At 55.3% G+C, this 19,541-nt stretch overlaps 1 protein-coding gene across 10 annotated transcripts in view; it reads left to right on the top strand.

The window, feature by feature from the left end:
• GSG1L (GSG1 like) overlaps positions 1-19,541 on the top strand; it is a 205,212-nt gene that overhangs the window by 179,826 nt on the left and 5,845 nt on the right. For 4 of the 10 annotated variants that reach the window (XM_027609816.2, XM_027609809.2, XM_027609815.2 and 1 more), the window contains one exon: positions 11,425-11,495. The exons of the other annotated variants lie outside the window; for them this stretch is intronic. In XM_027609816.2, the coding sequence (XP_027465617.1) occupies positions 11,425-11,495 (71 nt within the window). The remainder of the gene's footprint in view (positions 1-11,424; positions 11,496-19,541) is intronic. 10 annotated transcript variants of the gene reach the window in all.

The raw sequence follows: 19,541 nt of genomic DNA, 5'->3' as shown, positions 1-19,541 counted from the left end.
GCTGAAATTCTACAGTGGCCAGTGTCCCCAAAACTGCAGCCACGGACACCAGGGGAGAGGTGTGAGGGGCCCATCTACCTAGATTTCCTCCTCCTTGGGGGATGGGCGGTGCCGTGGAAGGGGCAGAGGCTTGGGGAAAGCCTAAATCTGAGTGCGTGGGTTTTCCAGGCCTGTGGCTTCACTGCTGTGTGATTTGGGGCAAGGCCCTGAGCCTGTCTGGGCCAGTGTCCTCTGACCCCCAGCGGGAGAGCCCGGAGCCGTCCGCATCCTGGGAAATAACACTTTGATAACCCAGGTAACGTGCTCGGCACAGTATTGCATTTTGTGTCTATGAGTCTGTTTCTTCTGCCACTGATGTGAAATATAAGGCTTGGTAATGATAAGGACGATTAGCTCAAGAGACGGCTTTTTAGGCGTTAAGAATCCAATATCGATATTAATAACCACAGCAGACATACGGGGCCTGCTGCATGCCAAGCACTCTTCTGTCTGCTCCAGATGTGACTCAGTGAATTCCACCACACCTCTGCGAGGTAGTAGGTACTACTGTGTCTCCGTTTTATAGATGCGAAATTAAGGCACAGAGAGGTAAAGTGACTTGTCTAAGGTCACACAGCTGGTAAGTGCCAGAGTTGGGATTTGAAGCCAGCCACAGTCATTTTCGTGATGCATGGCCTCTCAGGACTGGTTGGCAGTCTCTGCCTGGCGCTGAGGGGGGAGCTGGGCTTGCAGGGGTGAATGAGGGGAGCCTGCTGAAGGTCACAGTGTGAGGGTGGGTGTGGGGCCCTGGGAGAGGGTGCAGGGTCTCCCAGCTGTGCCCGCCATTCCTGTCTGCAGATTTATGGATCCCACTTCATCCAGGCCTCCCTCTGTGCTCCTGACTGAGGACAGGATGCCTCCCTGTGGGGGCTGTTGGAGGTGGGAGGGCCTGGTCTGCCACCACACAGCACCCCACTCCTATTGGAGTTTTCTCTTGGGGAGCCTGTTGCAGGTCTCAGGACTAGGTGGGCAGATTCTGAACAGTTTTCAGGGGTTTTGAAATGCAGGCGTGTATGTGTGCGCACGCATGTGTGCACGGGGAGGGGCCAGTGTACATGCATGTGGAGCAGGGGTGGGGATCCTACCCCCTGACTCTGAGCAGCCTTGCCGGCTCAGAGAAATGTCTGGAATTGAGCGCTCCCCAGTCACCCTGCCTGCCATCCCCAAGGAGGGTGTCTTAATGGGGCCTCCTGAGGGGAGGGTCGGAAGCTGCTGAAGGAAAGGTAAACATTTGCAGACCCGGCTTTCTTGAATGCTTAATGTTCGGATGTGCTTTAACAACTTGTGGAGGAAAGCCAGACCTGTGGGACTGGACTCCAGCAGGATTTCAGCTGCACATCCACTTCCCTGGGGGAAGCCGCGGGGTGGGAGAGCCAAAGTCTGGGAGCTTCCCGGGGGATACTCGTGCTCTTCTGGTAGTCTCCTCCCTGGGGGATCAGATCGCCGGCCTTCACCTTGCTCTGTGGCACGTCCCACTCTCTGAACTTGTTAATCCATTTACCATCTTGTTTGTGCCTGCCTCCTTCCCGTGTGCACACCACCAGAGAAAGTGGGGAACAGTCTTTCAGATTTCCACTCAGTCCTGGCACCTAGCACCTCAGGGGCTCAATAAGTTATGTTACTAACTCTCCATAATAATTACATGTTACCCACGATGCAGAGCTGGACTGAGCTTCCTATGGTGCAGGTGCTGTTCCTGGGCCTGGCCTGCGTCCTCATTTAACCCTGGATGCACTCGTTAAGAAATGGACTGGGGTTGAGATTAACTCCGCAGTTTACTAGCTGTGGGTCCCCAGGTGGGTCACTTCCCCTCTTGGAGCCTCTGTTTTCCTGCCTGGAAAATGGGCTGGCATCCTTCCTCGCAGTTTTGTTTTGAGGATTACATGAGATGATGCAATGAAGTTTTGGTTATAAACTGGGGGTCCCCCTTTCCCTACCCACACCCCTGCCAGTAACTTCCCTCTGTACGGGGCAAGGAAGACACACCCTGCCCGAGAAAGGGGCAAAGCACACACTGTAAGCTGGCAGCCCTTGGAGAATCCTGCCGAAAGATGTGCTTTGTTCGGCCCCTGTAGTGGTTTAAAAATGTTTAAATTTTGGCTGAGCTTTAAGAATCAGGAGCTTTCGTGTTAAAACGTCAAGGATTTTGCTTCTCATGAGAAAGCTGAGGGTCTGGCTGCCCTGGGCCCCCACTCTCACATGGTGTTGGTGGGCTGGAGTGAGGCGCATCTGCTCTGGGGGTCCCCCAGGCTCGCGCATCACCCACCCTGCCCCTGGCTTGGGCTCTAGTGAGCGCAGCAAGGTACCACTGTGGGGTCTCGTGGAGGTGACGGCAGGCCGAGGGCCCAGGCCCACCCCAGGGCAGCTGGAGGATAAAAGAGCTTTCAGAGATAAGACCCTTGAGCCAAGTTTTTAGAGACACGTGCAGCACTTGCCAGCCAAATGGGCAGCGGGTGAGAGAAGGTGTTTTCAGGCCCAAGCGGCAACATGGGCGAAGGCCCGGAGTGGGGAGCACACAAGTGGATTTAGGAAAATCTGAGCAGTTTGGTTGATTTATGAGTGGGAGTTGACCTGAGTCTCTGATCTCTCTCATCCTCCCACAGTATTGGGGTGGGGGCTGGCGGCCCCAGAGAATTGAATATTACCGGCTTGAGACCGGTGGAGTAGGAACCCTCCCCAGGCCTCCTTCCTGGGTCGCATGCAGCCCTCGCTGGGCCTTGAGGCGGACGTGGAGGAGCAAGACCCCGAGCCAGGGGAGATGGGCACAGACTTAAATGATTCCTACACCCTCGAGGGCTTGAGCCCCCTTTGCCCATCTCCCTGCCTTGTGCAGAGGGGGGCTCTCTGCTGTTTGCTCTCCTGTCTGTTGTAGGGAGACTCTTGGAAGGGCCTGTCTCCACTTTGTCCCCTCTCTCTCACAACACAACCCACTGCCCCAAACAGCTCCCAGGGGCCCTGACCCCCTGCACACACCCTCCTCCCTCAGCCCCCCGGCCACTCCTCCCCTCCCCTTCTTCTGTTAAATGGCGATGCTCCCAGGGCCCTTTCTGGGCCCTCCTCTGTCCTCATTTGACACGAGCTTCAGTGGCCACACGTGTGCCAGGGTTCCCACATTCTTAGTCCACCCCAGACCATCTGACTCCACATCCATCTGCCTCTTTGTTGCTTCTACTTTGGATTCTCAAAAGCATCAAAACCCAGCATGGCCAGGACCGACTCACGATGGTCTCCTCCAAACCCAGGCCTATTGCCACGTCTCTCTGCCCCTCTGTGGTCCTGTGCATGTGAGCTGGACCCCTGCGAGCCCTACGTGGTCTTCCCGCATCTGGCCTCACCCCTCCCAGCTGTGCCCCCTCCCCAGCAGGATGCCCCTTCACTGTGCTACTAGGCTCAGGGCCTCTCTGCCCCCAGCTTTCTGCCTAAAACACTGCAGCGATTTCCCATGACTCTGGGACAGCTTCTCACCATCACAGATGTGGCCCAGCCACCGCCTAGCCTCACTGAGGACCCTGGTCCCCTTCCTGGGCACAGCACCTCCTGGACCCTTGCAGTCCCCTGGTGGGTGGTTCCGTCTGCGAGTAGCCGCTAGACCACTGTCCTTTCTGCGTGGAGTGCCCCCCACTCTGCCTTGTTGATGTTCAGCCTTCAGCTGGTGCCTCCAGCATCGACCCTGAGCTGGACAAACCCCCCTCTTATCCTGTAACAGCCCCGTGAACCGTCCCCCACCCACCACCCTCAGCTCTAACCCTGCAGTTCCTTGGCAAGGTCCATGGGACAGGGACCCATGTCCACTCCCCTATTTCATTCCCCATCAGGGTGATGGATGGAGACAGTGATGAAAAGCAGACAGGAAAGCCTCTTGGAAGGAGCCTCTTAGGCAGGTCACTGGCCAGTTGGTTAGGCCAAGTGACCTTTGCTCTCTGGGAGCTGCCAGCGGTCTTGCTTGTGCGACCACCTTCCCAAGCCAAGCTCAACAGCACCACGCCTCAGGTGTGCCCACCTCCTTGTGGGCCGAGGAAGGAGCTTTGGAGATAAACCGAGTCTTGAGGCTTTCACGCATCGTAGGAGCCCCCGAGAGGCTGTGGAAGGTGGGGTGGGGATCCCACATGTGCTCATGATTATTTGTTTTTCTAAGTCGCAATTTCCCCACCCATGTAGTTCTGAAAATAATCTCAAGGTGCTCATATCTAGAGGTCTCAGTTAAAAACCCAGTATTGGAGAAATGGGAGAGAAAACTCAACTGCACAGAGCAATCAGGGAGGGCATTGACAGCATTTATCTTATTTATTTATCTTCTCTGTTATTTTCCCCACATGTTTCGTATCATGATGATATTACTCATAAGATGGGAAGAGCAACAACAACAAAAGCATCTTTTTAAAAAAACCCGTTTATCTCCTCCTGTCTTGGAACAGCACTTTTGATACGATGCTGTGGAATCTTAATTTCCTACTTAGAGTCATTGATTTGCCAGCATTTCTTTTAATTCCAGCCTGTATCCCATTGCAAATGGATCATTTCAAAATCACTGTGTCCTTTGTGTCCGTCCCCTAGATATATAGCCTCTGAGACGTTGTTCGGTCACAGCACCCTCTCGTCCGCCTGTTTCTGCTTTCACGGCCTGATTATTACCTCTCAGCGATGCTGTGCCCTCTCTCGCTCTTTGTGGTGGGTCCTTTGAAAATTGCCGTGTATTCTGGAGAGGAGTGCGGCGGCACCCAGAAAAGAGAGGTGGCCCCGTGGAGACTGTGGGACCCTCGGCCGGCCAACGCGGCGGGAGGGGAAAGCCAAAAGCGCAGATGGGCCCTTGCGTGGAGAACCCTCAGAGGGAAGTGGGAGAACATCTGGAAGGAATGGCCGCTCTCTGAACTCCCACGTTTTCTCCTAAACACCAGCCAGCTGGAGGGGACAGAGAAGCGGCGGGGAGTTGGCGAGGGGGGCCTCCGAGTGCCCTCCAGCCCCACTGTCACTGTGGCCAGCTCTTTGATGTTGCCCGTGTGTAGCTGGGACCTAGGGGAGGGCACTAGAGGCCTGGATCCTCTGGGCCACAACCTAGGACGCCCAGGGCGATGGGGCCGAAGCTTAGCGGAGCCCCACATGCGCCTGAAGCTGAGGGTCCAGCGCCTGGCTCCTCTGTGATCCCCGGCCAACCCCCCGGGGAACGTGTGAGAATGCAGACTCTCAGGCCCAGCCCCAGACCTGCTCAACCGGACCAGCCGCTCCGTGACTGGTGGGCAGTGTCAAGCTCAGGAAACGTCAGGCTGGAGGACAGAGCAGGGGCTCAGGAGGTGGGCATGACCAGCGGATAAAGGAAGAACCCCTGCCTGCCAGCCAGCACCGCTCCCAGCATGGCCCCCCCAACCAGCACCCACCTGCAAACATCCACAGTGACGTGAGGACAGGAGTTGAGGTGGGAGTTTGGAAGCTTTCACAGCAAGCTGAAATGGCTGGGACATCAAGCTTGCTTTCGTATGTGGTTTTTCCCCATTTCATTTTCTAGTAACTCATTTTTATTGTATTTAAAAAAAAATTGGTCCAAGGTAGATTGGAAATTAAGGGGACAACCTAGTCGTTTGTCAGACAGGTGGAGAAGTGCACGGGCTGTGGACTGCCAGTTCGGACCGGGAAGTACCTGGAGGTTTGGGAAACAAGCCAGCCTGGGGCCAGCGAGAGAGGGGGGCTGGCTTTGGGTACTGACAAGACCCCAGGGGATGGAGAACGTTCTGGAAGGGCTGTGCTGGGGAGGCCCTGGGGCTGAAGACCCGGCAGAACCCCTGGCTGTGGTCACCTGACCTGCTGTGGCCACGTTTGGCCCAGGAATTAGGTGGGCAGGTACTGGGGGTCCTCCTGAGGAGACCGGGTGGCAGTTCTGGTCCACCCGCAAACCCTCAGAGCCTCTCCGCATCCGTCACTTCCCGGCATCCATCTCTTCTCTCAAAAGAGAGCCAGGACCCAGCCACAGCCCGATTCTGGAAGTCGTGGGTCACTGGGGCGGTGGCTGTGTGACCGTGCAGTCACACCCCACACAGCTGTTTGGGCATCTGCCCGCAGTTCTCAGAGCCAGAGTTGGATGGTCCCCGCTTCCCTCTAGGACCTCGCGACGCAGGCAGGGGGACCCCGGGCGGGTGTGGTTGAGAGTCCCCTGCCAGGCAGGGGATCTGCAGGGCACAGTGGAGACACACCGGAGATACGGGGACTGGTCAGCCTGAGTTCAGACCTCAGCGCAGCCAGCCCGTGTGCACTCAACCCCTCGGCTCCACGGGCAGTGATGTCAACACTGGCCACGCTGGGGGCGTGCACAGATGCTGCAAAGCTGGGCCCTTGCCTTCTGTCGGAGAGCCGGCCGTTAACCTTTACCAGCACACCACTGAACTTGGGGCAGGTCCCAGGGCTACCTTGGCTTCAGTTTTCCCGTCTGTAAAATGGGGCTGACAGTAATGGTGGCGGTGGCTGTGACTTTGGTCGGGACACAGGTCTGAACGGGTGCAAACAGACCCCAAATAATGAGGGTTTAGACAATTTACAAGTGTATTTCGCTCTCACTTGAGAGTCTGAGCAGGTACTGCGGTTTCTGTCACGCTCAGCCATGGCTCATCCTCCTTGCTAGGCACCAGCCTAGCTTCTGCTCTGACTCTCCTTGTCCCCAGTTTGGGAAGACTCTGTTCTGGGATGGAAGGCTGCATGGGACCCCCTGTGGGTGCCCTCTGCCCTGAATCCAGAGGTGTTCGATGCCTTGAAGCCCTTTCTCTGCTTCTTCCAGAACACCCCTTTCCTGAGGCAGCACGTGGCTCAGGTCTAACCGATGGAGTGGAAGGAAAGGGGGTGTGGTTTTTTGGGGGGGCTTCAGGGGTGGGGATTGGTGAACATGTTAAAATACTGTCCTTCCACACTCGGAACCATGCGGTGGAGTCACAGACGGACCCCCAGAGATGAGGTTGTTGACGACCATGTGATAATGACGTGATGAGAACTCCAGGCAGACAGAGCTTTCCATGGACTCATTCATTTACTCCTACAGCCACCCAAGAGGCAGGTGCGTCATTACGCCCATTGATCAGAGGAGGAAGTCAGACTGGCAGGTGATCAGGACATGTCCAGACTCAAGTAGCTTTCACAGAGGTGATGCCTGACGCCCGCAGAGGGAAGCACACAGCAGGCTCACGGAGGACAGGGGTGCTTGTTGCCCACCTGGTGCCCCTCCTGAGCACTGTTTCAGTCCCAGCACCCCCTCCCCCCACTATTTACCCTTCAAGGCCCCCTCCTGAGCACTGTTTCAGTCCCAGCACCCCCTCCCCCCACTATTTACCCTTCAAGGCCCCCTCCTGAGCACTGTTTCAGTCCCAGCACCCCCTCCCCCCACTATTTACCCTTCAAGGCACTTACTTAGATTTGTGGGTAATTTCTCGCACCACCATTAAAAGCAACTATCTTCAGAAAGCACATATTTTCTGCAGGAAATCACAGTTCCAAATTAAATATAATTGTCACCTGGTGCCATTTGCCATTGTTCCTTTTCTTTCTACACAGAGCTCAGCACCCCAGATGCTCCCCACGTGGGCTGCTCCTAGCCTCGGGCTGCCTATGCTCCTTCCCTGCTAACATTCCTGGGGACGCCCGGTGCCAAGCACTGGGCTAGAGCCTGAGGCCTCCAAGTGGAGAATGGGATAAACTCCACCCTCGTCTCTCGGACTTTAAAAATGTACGGGGAAGCCCGCCAATTAAGCGAGTTTAGAAATAGTGGTGGTTAACCTGTTCGGAGCCCTGGCTCTGTACCAGGTACTGGGCTCCAGGGTTCACAACCACCAGGGGGGTGGTGGTACTTGTCCTTTCTGTCGTGCTTACCACCGTGTACCCATTGCAACGTAGAAACTTCTAGATCATAGGGTTCACGGAGGACAGTCAGGTGAGTTGCACAAGGCCATCCTGCCTGCGAAGAGCAGAGCTGCCGGTCGGCCATGATCCCTCCTCCCTGCAGGGCCCAAGGGCTTGGTCTTGTCCAAAGCATCCCCATGTCCTGACGTGGTTTCCTGCCAGGGAGTGCTGGGGGGCTACGGGAGGGTCCTCAGCTCTTGCCATAACCACGGCCATGCCTTACCCCTCACCAGTCGGACCCCGAGAGCCTGCAGATCTGTTCCTTTCATTGACGACTCTGGTAGAGAGGGCTACGTTCGAGCAGGGAAACCAACTCTTTCCAGAATGGCCACACGGCACAGCCGAAGGACGGGCAGATGGGTGTGGGTCCAGCTTGGTCTCTGAGAAGGGAGCAGGTCACGTGGCCTCCAGCATGCTGATTCCGTGTCAGATGCGGGCTTCCTCCACACAGCCTCTGCTTCCCCTTGACAGGTGGTTCTCAGCCCTGGCCGCACGTTACAGCCCCGGGTAAATGAAAACTGCCCAGGTCACTTCAATGGGCCTCCAAGCTGAGAAGCACTGTTAAGACCAGGGGTTAACACGCGGTCTCCCGAAAACCAAATCTGGTCCTCCACCTGCTGCAAAGAAACGTCTCCTGAACAACATGCCTGTTGGTCTGCGCAGTGTCTGCAGTGCTTACGGACCACAATGGCAGTCAAATAGTTGTGACAGAGAGGCCTCACATCTTTACTATCCAGACCTTCATGGGACAAGTTTGCCAATGCCCGGACTACGCAGTGGTCCACCCTGCCAACCCTCTTAAAATTAAACATTCTCTGGCCTAAAACTTCACACATTAAGTTGTGATTATTTGTGTGTGCAACAGGCATGAGCTTCTGGATGCAGAGGCCTCTCTGAGTCCTACCTGTGGCCCCCAAGCCCAGCACCCGGCCAGCATTGTTTGCTAACTGGCAGGTGTTCTTTGATATGTTAACTATTGAACTTCGGTCTTCTTGGCCAACAGGTCTGGGTGACCAGGACAGGGAGGGACCAGACCAGCTGGGGCTGCTTCTCTCCTTAAACACCAGCTCCTTTGCTCACAGGCCCCTCTCCCCAGGGCCGAGGCTCCCTGCAGAACCCCAGGGACGTGCCCAGCATGAGGCCTGGAGGGGATGATCTCGGAAGATAAGAAGCCCTGAGAATGGGGAGCCTGGGGTCGATGGAGTAATCTGGAGTAATTGGCTCAAGGTTAAGGCTGGGAGACACAGGAGGGTGTGAGAGGCCCATACGTGGCAGGGCAGGCTTCTGTTGACCCAGAGGCACAGGACATGGCGAGGCAGATGGCACTCTGGGATGCGGATGGGTTCAGTTACCTGGTCCGGCCTCCATCCAGTGTTTGCAGTGTCACGATTGGTGATACTCTAGTCTTGATTACCTCTGGGGATGGGGAGCTCAGTACCTTGCCAGATATACATGCAGGACTACTTGGAAGAATGCCAAACTGGACGACCCCTAAGTGTCTGTCAGTAGGGGATTGAATATTAACTCTTCTTTCACATACAATACGAGGGAAAAGGCGAGTGAGATTTATGTGTACTGACATGGAAAGATGTTGGAAATTTGTGGGTAAGAAAAAAAAAACAGATTACAAAAGCATGTTTAATTTGAGGCTGTATATGTTAAAAAAAAGTTTTAATTCTGAAACGATAAACACCAAGCTCCTAGCAGTGGTGATGCCACCACAGGGAGGTGTCATTTAAGGGGACTTCTGCTGTATGAGTGGGAGGTGTTTTTTTTTTTTTTTTAAATAAGCCAGTGCTATCAGGAAAATAACAGAGATATTTCTACTAAAAGATGCAAAAAGAAAAGAAAAAGGACATCTTTCCTCGTATGGAACCTTCCCATAGCATCACTTATCTACAACATATACCTGCCTTCCATATAGCTTCAGCCCTTAGGGCTTTGTTCTGCCATCTGGGTCCACCCAGGCCATAGAAAGTACTTGTTAAAAAAACCCAACCGTGTTAGGGTTTGCTCCCTGGGAAGCGCAGGCCTAGCCCCTGGGTACAGACAGCGTGGGCACTCTTGGGTGGTGTTATACAACGCTTGTCACTGTCTGCCTCGTGTGTCTTCCTACTAGACTGGAGCCTCTGAGGGCAGAGACTAAGAGGTAGGCGTTTCTGCGGTGCACACAGCAACTGGAGTAAACTGCCCAGAGCAGGTCCCCTGGACATTCCTGGTGAATGAGTGAAGGAGCAGTCTTAGGGGCCCAGAAGGATCAGTGCCTGAGTATTTCTCTCCCTTCTACTAGGCATCTGGAATTGCTTGCTTGTCATCCGTCACCTTCCCCATGTCTCCTTCTCCAGCCCCACACTCTGGACACTGCCAGGCAACTAGAAATAAGACGTGGTGGGAAGAACCAGAGAGCAGGGGTGGGGCATTTGCTTGGGCGAGGATTGAGACTTCCCTGCATGAGAGAACAGAAGATACCCCTGCAAAGAAGAGGTGGGTGGAGGAGCACAAAGCAAGTAAAAGGCAAAGAGGAGTGGAGGAAAGATCTAAGAACGTGTGCAGCCACAGATACGGAACTGGGGATGCTTCCAGTGTTCTTTAGCAGATACGATCATGATTGGTATTGTTTCTACTTCTGGGGACCAGATTGTGTTCCTCTGAAGGTGATGCACACCAGGACTGGACCGCGTGGAGCTCTGTGGTGTTTTCGGGTTACAAAGGGGAGAGCGCAGTGTGGGAACATGGCCCTACCCATTCCCTGGGCCCGGTCAGTGGTGGGATGAGGGCGAGGGTTTAGGTCTGCAGCTGCCTCCACTCAGACCCTTGTCAGCCTGGCATCCCCTGCCACACCAGTTCTAGCCCCGTCTGGAATCACAGTGATCTTGAGACGCCAGAGAAGGAAGCCACACGTGTCGGTGGGAAGGAGCCCCCTTCCAACCTTCTGTGCCAGAAGTCAGGAGACCGGGGCTTTGTGTCTTTGTAGATAAATGCCCTGAGGAAGTGTTTTCATTTAGTGAAGAAAAGTGACACAGCTAATAGGAGTCTGTTGCCCCCAAGTCAGAGAATAGAGGTAAGCAAAAAGATTCCAGATTGAATCCCTATATCCTCATTATCTGGGGTTAGTTCCCACTGGCCTTGGCACAAATAATCTTTTATGCACATCTGCATTTAATTGTTAAATCAAACCGTGCATAGTCTTTTGTAATTTAGCATTTGCACATGATTAAACATCTTTTTCTGAGGACACACGGGTTTGTGTCCCTGTTCTGCCTCTAACTTCTTAGCTGCGTGACACTCGATGGGTCACATTAGCTTTCGGTGCCTCAGTTTCTCCGTCGACAAAATGGAGGTCACGGCGCCCATCTAACAGGGTTGTGGTAAGGCTCCATGTGGCAGCCGTGGCCCGGGTTGCTTTGCACAGTGTTCCCAAAGGGAAAAGACTGTACTTTTTTTCAGGTCCTGGGTCTCTGCCAGCTCCGCTTGCTCTTTCTCACACAGGCTTTTGGGTCCTTTTCTTTCCAGGATCGAGAAGGGGGATGGGCATGAGGAGGAGGACCTGCGCTTAGATTGTCGCCACGAGAGATACGCTGCCCGTAAGTGGTCTCGTCTGCAGCAGCCTGCGCCGTCCGAAGAGAGGGGACCCTGGAGATGAGCCAGGCCAGCCTCCCCCTGCACCCCTGCTTGCTTCCACAGACACACACTGCAGAGGGGGAAACTGAGGCTGGCGTCTTGGCATAGCCCGTCCCCTGCACATAGCGGCCATGGCCCTCTCATGATGGAGATGGGATGCTAAGAAAGCGAGAGGGACCTTGGGTGCTTCGGGGCAGGCAGGCGAGCCACAGCTGGAGTCCAGGCTGGGCTGGCTGTTGGCCAGAAGGGGGAACGGCTCCGGGGTCCGACTAGCCAAGTTAGGGAAGTGACAGTGGATGAGATTTGTTTGGGCCGCAGAGGCTCCCGGCAGCTCGGAGTGCATTGACTTCATATGCCTCACTGTGGGGGACCAGAAAGCAAAGGGGGTGAAAGCAGAGAAAGGGCCTTGCTCCAGCCAGAAACAGAAGGAGCCGACGGGAGATTAAAGTTAAAATGGCAGAATCTCAGCTCAGCTCAGCCTGCGGAAGGCCCACCACAGGCTCCCCGCCCACCACACCCCCTCCCAAGGGATGTTCATGCCTGATCTCCTGTGCTTGCTGGCCCCCAGCCCCAACAGCCTGGATTATGAGCCACGTTGTGCAGATGAGGAAGTTCAGACTCAGAGAGGTGGAGTAGCTTGCCCGAGGTTGCACAGCTCGGCCTCTCGTGGCAGAGCTGTTCCAGCAGACCCCGTCTGCGCCCTGCTTCTGTCTCTCAGACCTTTTAGCAAGCTCCAGTGCCTTCCAGGGGCCAGTATCTGCATCTCCGTGCCTGGGGGCTTCTCCCACCTACACTCACAGAAGGAGAGGGCCGGGGAGCAGAAATCCCTCCGAGGGGCTCGGGAGGCACATAGTAAGGATGAAGGCTGAGGACGCTGTTCAGGCGCCACTGGCCCATGCTTGGGCCCAAGCATCCCCACACTCCCTGCAGAATGGGCAGGCAACCTTGGGTGGAAAGAGGCCATGGGGCTTGTCTGGGGCAGGGAAGCCCAATCCCCGAAGCCCAAGGATGAAGATAGAGTTGAAGGGACCCCGTTTGGCTCTAAGAGCACGCACTGGGATTAATGAGGATACCCAGGGTCAGGGGAACTGCAGAAGGCCTCCACCCCCAGCCCGCCTCCCATGGCCCTCACCCCTGCCCCGGCACCCACTTCATCTGCCAAGCAGCATTCCCTCATAAAAGGAACATCACGTGCACTCACGCGCAGGTCAACAGCCTGCAGAAAATCCATCTTTCGTTCCCTCCAAGACACAGCTGTGAACAAGCCAGAGCGGACAGTGGCCTCCGCCTTGTGGGGCTCACAATCTGGGGGCAGGGGGAGAAAGCAAGAAGTGACTCAGAAATAAACAAGACAATCTCAGAACAGACAGGGGCTCGGAGGGTGCGGGTGAAGGTAGGGGAATGGGGCAGGCTCCTCTAGAGCCGCCTCTCTGACTGGAGCCTGAAGAATGAGAAAGAGCCAGCCAGGCGGAGGCTTGCAAGCGCTAAGTCCCCGAAGCAGGGGCCGCCCGGACAGGAGGCCAGTGTGGCTGGAGCAGGGACAGCAGTGGGGAGGCCGGCGATGGGGCTGGAGGGGCGCGGGGACAGGAGTGGGGGAAGTGGGGTGCTGGCCGTGCAGTGGGGAGCCCAGGGGCATTTTGAGCAGGGAGGAGCCTTGCCTGGGTTGTTCATCTGTGTCTGTGTATCTATCTATACCTCTATACCTCTAATCTACACTTAGACCTATGTCATCTGTCTGTCTCCATATCCGTGTCTCTCCATCCAGCCATAACTGTCCATCGGCACTGTGGGGAAGGGGTCGCAGGGGAGCAAAAGCAGAGGCCAGCCGAGCAGCTTAGATGCTGTTGTCGTCATTCCCAGGAGAGATGACAGTGGCCTCACCTTTGGCGAGGAAGATGAAAGTGGGTGGGTTCGGGAACTCTCTGCTGGAAGAATTGTCACATGTCTTCATTGGGGTTCTCCCAGAGGCAGATCGGGAGATAAGGGCTCAGCAGCAGCCAGCACCCGTTTGGGTGGCCCCAGAAGACACAGTAGGAGCAGGGAAAGGCAGGGTCTGTAAAGGACATAGTACGGAGGCGAGTGCCTTGAACCCCGCTGGGGGGCCCGGGCCGCCGGTGCAGAGCGCACGAATCTGAGTTACCCTTCCCGACAGGACCGCCGCTCTGCTCGGGCCCTGAGGGTGCTGGGCTGGGGCGCGGGGCCTGCCTTGCCCTGGGGCAGGTGGAGGTCAGCAGCCTGCTTCGCTGAGGGGGCACCCGGGGCATCAGTGTGTCTGAAGAGGACAGGTTGGTGCAGCCATGCTGCTTGGTCTGGGTGGAGCTGGACGGTCTTGCAGAGTAGGGAAGGGAGAGGGCTGAAGCTAGGTCCTTCAGGGAGCGTGCTTAGGGTGGGGAGAGCCGGTGAAGCCCCTGAATCCTCACGCACCACCCCGGGGCTCACAGAGAAGCTGCAGAAAGGGTGGGGGGGGAAGGGGCTGTGGAGGGCCGGCAGCGGCCCCCAGAGGTTTACCAGATGCCCGCTCCTCAGGAAGAAAGGAGCCTCAGATCCCACAGCGCTCTGCCAGGTGTGCCTTTTATCAGGTAGCCGAGCTGCCGGGGATGCTGTCTTTCCCCCAGGGCCCGCGGAGGTGCTGGGGACTCCGTTACCACCAGAAGGAGAAGCTCCCGACCGCTGTCAGAGGAGTTGGCTTCGGTTGCTTGAGTGACCCCTAAGGTGGCTGCTCTCGTGGCCACGGGAAAGCCATTTATTCAACACATCTTTACGAAAGATACTTCTCTGGACTGGACCCGGGCTGGGTTCTGGAACATGGGGGTGAGCAAGGTGTGCTCCTGGACTGGGGGGCTCCCGAGCATGGCTGTCTTGTGTGGCCAGAGCTAAGGTGGGGTCCTCATCTGGCTGGCAGTGAGGGCGAGGTGCCAGAGAGGGAGGGGATACTTGGCCAGGGGTGACCCAGCTTGGAAGAATCCTACAGCGATACGGCTTCCTGGACTAGATCACAAAAATAGCCAACGAGAACTCAGTCCCACCAGGTCTGCTCATCCTGCTGTGTGTTCTGAGGACTTTACATTTATCCACTTATTTAATCCTAAACAGGTCCCATTTTACAGGCAGGGAGAGTGAGGCCTGACACGCGGCAGAGCTGGGATTTGCACCCAGCCTGTCTGGCCCCAGAGCCTGAACCCTGGGCCCCCCAGGTGAGCTGCCGCATGCCAGGGGGTGGCCCCCGTGCTGGGTGCAGCCATCTACCAGACACCGGGCAGGGTCCCGGGACTCGGCGCCCAGCCCCCTGTGGATTTGGTCCTCAAAGACCTCGTGGGCTAGAAAAGCAGCCTGATCAGCACCGTCTCCAGAACGCAGCCTCTTAGCTGCTAGTGGGGTTTTGGCCAAGAAAATATTTTGGAAATGCCTGGTCGAGTTTTGCAATATTTCTGCACCGAACAGCTGCTCGGATTTTGTGGTGGGCTGACTTGCGGGCAGGAGGAACGGGGGAGGAGGGATGTCAGCAAGCCCACATTATTAAAGGCTTACTGTGTGCAGGTCTCTGCTCAGCCGGTCACAGCCCTGGGAAGGAGGGATGATGACTCTTCTGTGGGGATGGAAAGAGTAAGGAGCTGAAAGGTACCCTGACTTGCTGGGATCTCTGGTCCCCTGAGGGTTACAGCCTGGCTCGGTTGTCTGTCTTCTTCCTTCCTCTGGGTACAAGGCCATTCCTGTTCTGGGCCCCCAAGCCCCCACCCTCACCTCCTCTCCCTCTCCCTTTTCTCATCCTGCCCCAGTTCCCTGGCCTTTCTCTTTCTAGAAAATGCAAACCATCCCCTCACAGGGCCTTTGTACTTGCCACTCTCTCTGCCCAGAATGCTCTCCCTCTAAATCCTTGCATGGCTGGCTTTGTCTCACCTTGAAGTCTCAGCCAGAAGACTGCTTCCTTGGAGAAGCTTCCCCTGACTGCATCTGCTTCCCCTGCTGTCCTCATTATCACCTTGTTTTCTTTCGTTCACGGCACCTGTCCCTCTCTGAAATTACTTTTTATATTTACATACTTGGCTTTTGTTTGGTGGTCTCTCCCCACTAGGTTCCAGGAGAACAGGCCCCCTGGCTTTTTTGTTCGTGTCTGTGTTCTGAGAGCCTAGAATAGTGTGTTGCACACAGCAGGTGCTCAATTGCTCCAAGTTTGTCCCACCATTTCCCACTAGAGCGGCCACTTTTCCACAAACCAGTACATGAACTTTTGGTTATCTTAACTGCTCCGGAAGTCGCTATTTTTTTCTTGGGCTACTGTGATATGGATTCTGCCACAATTTCTTTTTCCCGAGGAAAGAGTTTGCTTTTGAAACTTGCCTTTGCGCCTGGGTGGCTCAGTTGGTTAAGCGACTGCCTTCGGCTCAGGTCATGATCCTGGAGTCCCGGGATCGAGTCCCGCATCGGGCTCCCTGCTCGGCGGGGAGTCTGCTTCTGCCTCTGACCCTCTTCCCTCTCATGCTCTCTATCTCTCATTCTCTCTCTCTCAAATAAATAAAAATCTTAAAAAAAAAAAAAGAAACTTGCCTTTGGGGCTTTGCAGTGCCACCAGCTAGCTTGGGAGCACATCAGATGTGACATTTGATGGAGGTGATGCTGCCATCTGGTCCAGGTGTCTGTATCTTCCTTTTGGGGGCAACTGGGGCTTGCAGCTGATTGCAGCTGTCAAGCTCAATGCCTGAGACAAGCTTTTGATTTTGCCACGTGTGTCTGTAAGGCCGGGCAGGGCTGGGCAAGAGGCTGTCACTTGCCAGGTACAGAGGTGGCTTCTGGGAGCTCTGTCTAGATAGGTCTCCACCGCCACTGCCCTCAAAATAGCAGAGGGAATTTCAAGGAAGACTTTCTTGGGTCCAGAGCAGCTTGGCATTTTTATTAGATCAAAATCACATCCAAGGAGAATACTGCTCAAGTCTGCTTCCTTTATTAAAATGGAAACAGACAACATTTCTGAAATAAACACTGATGCCAACTTGCCGGGCACCCAGACGGGTATGTGGCTTGGAGACATCTGAGACCCGGGGCCTTGGGGGCTGAGAGATCCAGGCCAGCGTTCACATCAGAATCACCTGAGGGGCTCCCTAAAGCGCGGATTGCCAGGCCTCATCTCTGAGCCTCTGAGTTCCTGGCTCAAGAGGGCTGGGGTGGGGCCTGATGATCTGCATTCCCAACGGGTCCCACGTGACTGTTTCTGCTGCTCTGCGGACAAGCTTCTGAGCAGGACTCGGCCCCGAGCCAATACCTATCCCTCCGAAGCTGCGGCCAGGAGCCAGTTTGCATTTTGTCCCTTGCTTGGGCCCTTTGGTGGCTTCTGCGTGGAAACAGGTGCTTCTAGGGCCAACTCTTCTTCAATCCATCCTCCTAAGACAGTTTTGATGCTGTCTCCCCCAGCCCCTCCTCCTAGCTCCCCAAGCTGCTGTGGTGGCCCCCCGGGCGGGTATCAGGCTCTGTGCTGAGAGATGTCGTGGGGACAGCCCCAGGGCCTAGCCCGCAGTCGGTCATCAGCAGGTTTCCGGCGAATGATTTAGCTCCCTTAGTCCTCCTGTAGTAGTTGCTGTAACAACTATTTCCATTTTACAGGGAAAAATACTTGGGGTCAGAGAAACAAGGTCACTTGTCCTGGGTCACAAATCTGGGCGACTTGCCATGCTTTTGTTCTTTCCTGTGACTGTTTTTTTTGCCCAGAAACACTTGGGGGGCAGTTGTTCAAATACAGATTTCCCTGGAGATTCCAATACCTTGGTTTGGCGCAGGGCTGAGGGATCTGCATCAGGTAAGTCTGCTGCTCAGGGGGAGCCCCCAGGTGCAGGATGAACCCCGTCCCCCTGAGGGCACTGCTCGGCCTTTTCCCTGCTGGCGCCCATCATCTTGGGCTACCACAGTCCCCCACCCCTCACCCCGCCAGCCGCCAGTGCCCTGCTTTCCAGCTACACAGACCTTCTCGCTCCCCCCTTCCCGGGCCACCAATGGTGCTAGGGTTTTCACACCTCCTGAAAACCTCATTTACCTGCCAAGAACCTATTTCACACTCTGTTCCCTTCTGCCTGAAAAGACCTGCTCCCTTCCTCCGCTGGGCAAGAAACAAACCCTAGTCGTGGAATTGTGAGCTTCACAGTACTTTCCAAGTCTAGTTCAATGTCTGGGGGATGGCAGCCCGCCCCCCACGCCCCCCATCAGAGGTGGTCATGTTCATCTCTGCATTGTCCTGTCCTGGGGCTCATGTCTACGAGGTGGGATTTTATGGTGGTTACAAGCCCAGCCTTTGGAGGCTGCCTATTGTTCAAATCCAGCAGTGAGACTCTGGACAAATGACTTAACTTGTCTGAGCCTTGCTTTCCTCATCTGTAAAATGGGCATAGTAATGGCACCTCACTCATATTTCTGAGGAATAAATGGGCAAGTGCACATGAGGCGCAGTGAAGGGCTCCTGCCGCGCTAAGAGCTGTAGACGCATGTGCTCTCGTCACTTCCGCATGTATGTGTCTGTCTCCCTCACAAGCACTGGCAGGTGTCTCACTCCTGTCTGCAGACCCAGCACCCGCTGTGGAGCCTCACACACAATAGATTGCCCATCAGATGTTTCATAAGAGAATGAAGGAATCTGTGGTCCTGGGAGAGGTGGCAGGTTAAGTGGATTCAACCTGATCCTAAGTGTGGAAAACAGATGAGGAGCATGTCATGCCTCAGCAGCATGGGGTCCCCAGAAGATGGACTCCAGAGAGGACAAGAATGGGGCCCCCATTTGATCTCCTAAGACAGGCTGCCCCCAAGGTAGACCACAAAACCCAACTTCCCCTCCACATGGATCTCACACACATCTGCTCTTCTTCCCAGATCTTTGCATGTTCATTCATTTAATGGATCTACATTATCAGCAGTGTGGGTGGAATTGAGTGAGGTGCTAGGGATAGAGCAATGAAGAGCAGTATGGCTGGTCTGTGTCCCCATGTTACATGCAGCCTAGTAGGGGAAACTAGGAGGAATCGAGTAAATGGCTATTACTAAATACGCCAGAGTCTTTGATGTGCCCTCAGGATACAGATCCACAGCGCAGGGTTGACTTGGAGAAGCAGCCATAGGGCCCTTGCCAAGGTGGCGACATTTTAGGACTGGAAAAGGGACGATGGTGTCACTAGCTGAAGGGTCTCCAAAGCCAGACACCTCAGTGCCAGCCTCAATTCATTTCTCCATCACTCCCCTCATCCCGTCTCTTTCTAGAGGAAAGAATTCGAGGTGGGGCAGCTAGACAGTAGGCTCTGGCTGGGCCCGCGGGCCCTCAAGAGAGGCCGGCAGCACCTCGGACAGCGGATGCGGGGGGGCGGGGCGGGGCGGGGCAGGGGGTGTGGCGTTCATCTGTCTCTCCTGTGCCAGGCCGGGCTGGGCTGCTGTGGGGTCAGAAACACCAATACCAGCCACTTGCCCACCGTCATCAATTCCTTTACCAACTTCAGAGCACCTTGGACAAGTTACATCCCCTGTAAGTGCCCCCATTTCCCCTTCGACACATTTGCGGTGGCACTGGCAGACTTGGCTTTCAAGGGCCCTTCCAACTCAGCGAATCCATTCTGGAACAGAGGATGTGACTGCACGCAATTCAGCAGAGCTGCAAGCTGAACCCCTGGGACCTTGGTGCCCTGGGGGGGTTCATGACAGTGATTTCCCACTGATCTATGGAGAAGTGAGGACGGAAGAGAGGACATTAAATGTGTTCATGTTCATTTGGGCCAAATACTCTGCTAAGCCTGGTTGCTTACAAAGGAATTTAAAACACAGCACTTGCTATCAACCCTCCGAGTGGCAACTTGGACAGATCTCTTCCCACCCTTGGGCCGTGGCTCCCCATCTGTGAAGAGAGGTGGTTGAATCCAACCCCCTCCCATACAGGCATTTTGCTATTTCTACATCGATCTGAAGTCGGATAACGAAGGACTGACTTCTAGCAGGGGGCCTGCTGGGCCTGCCAAACCCTTTGTAACTCACATCCATTGCAGGTT

The sequence above is a fragment of the Zalophus californianus genome, chromosome 10 (assembly GCF_009762305.2).
Source record: "Zalophus californianus isolate mZalCal1 chromosome 10, mZalCal1.pri.v2, whole genome shotgun sequence".
Taxonomy (NCBI): domain Eukaryota; kingdom Metazoa; phylum Chordata; class Mammalia; order Carnivora; family Otariidae; genus Zalophus; species Zalophus californianus.
The sequence above is the reverse complement of the archived record's forward strand: the minus strand, read 5'-3'. Positions and strand labels throughout refer to the sequence as shown.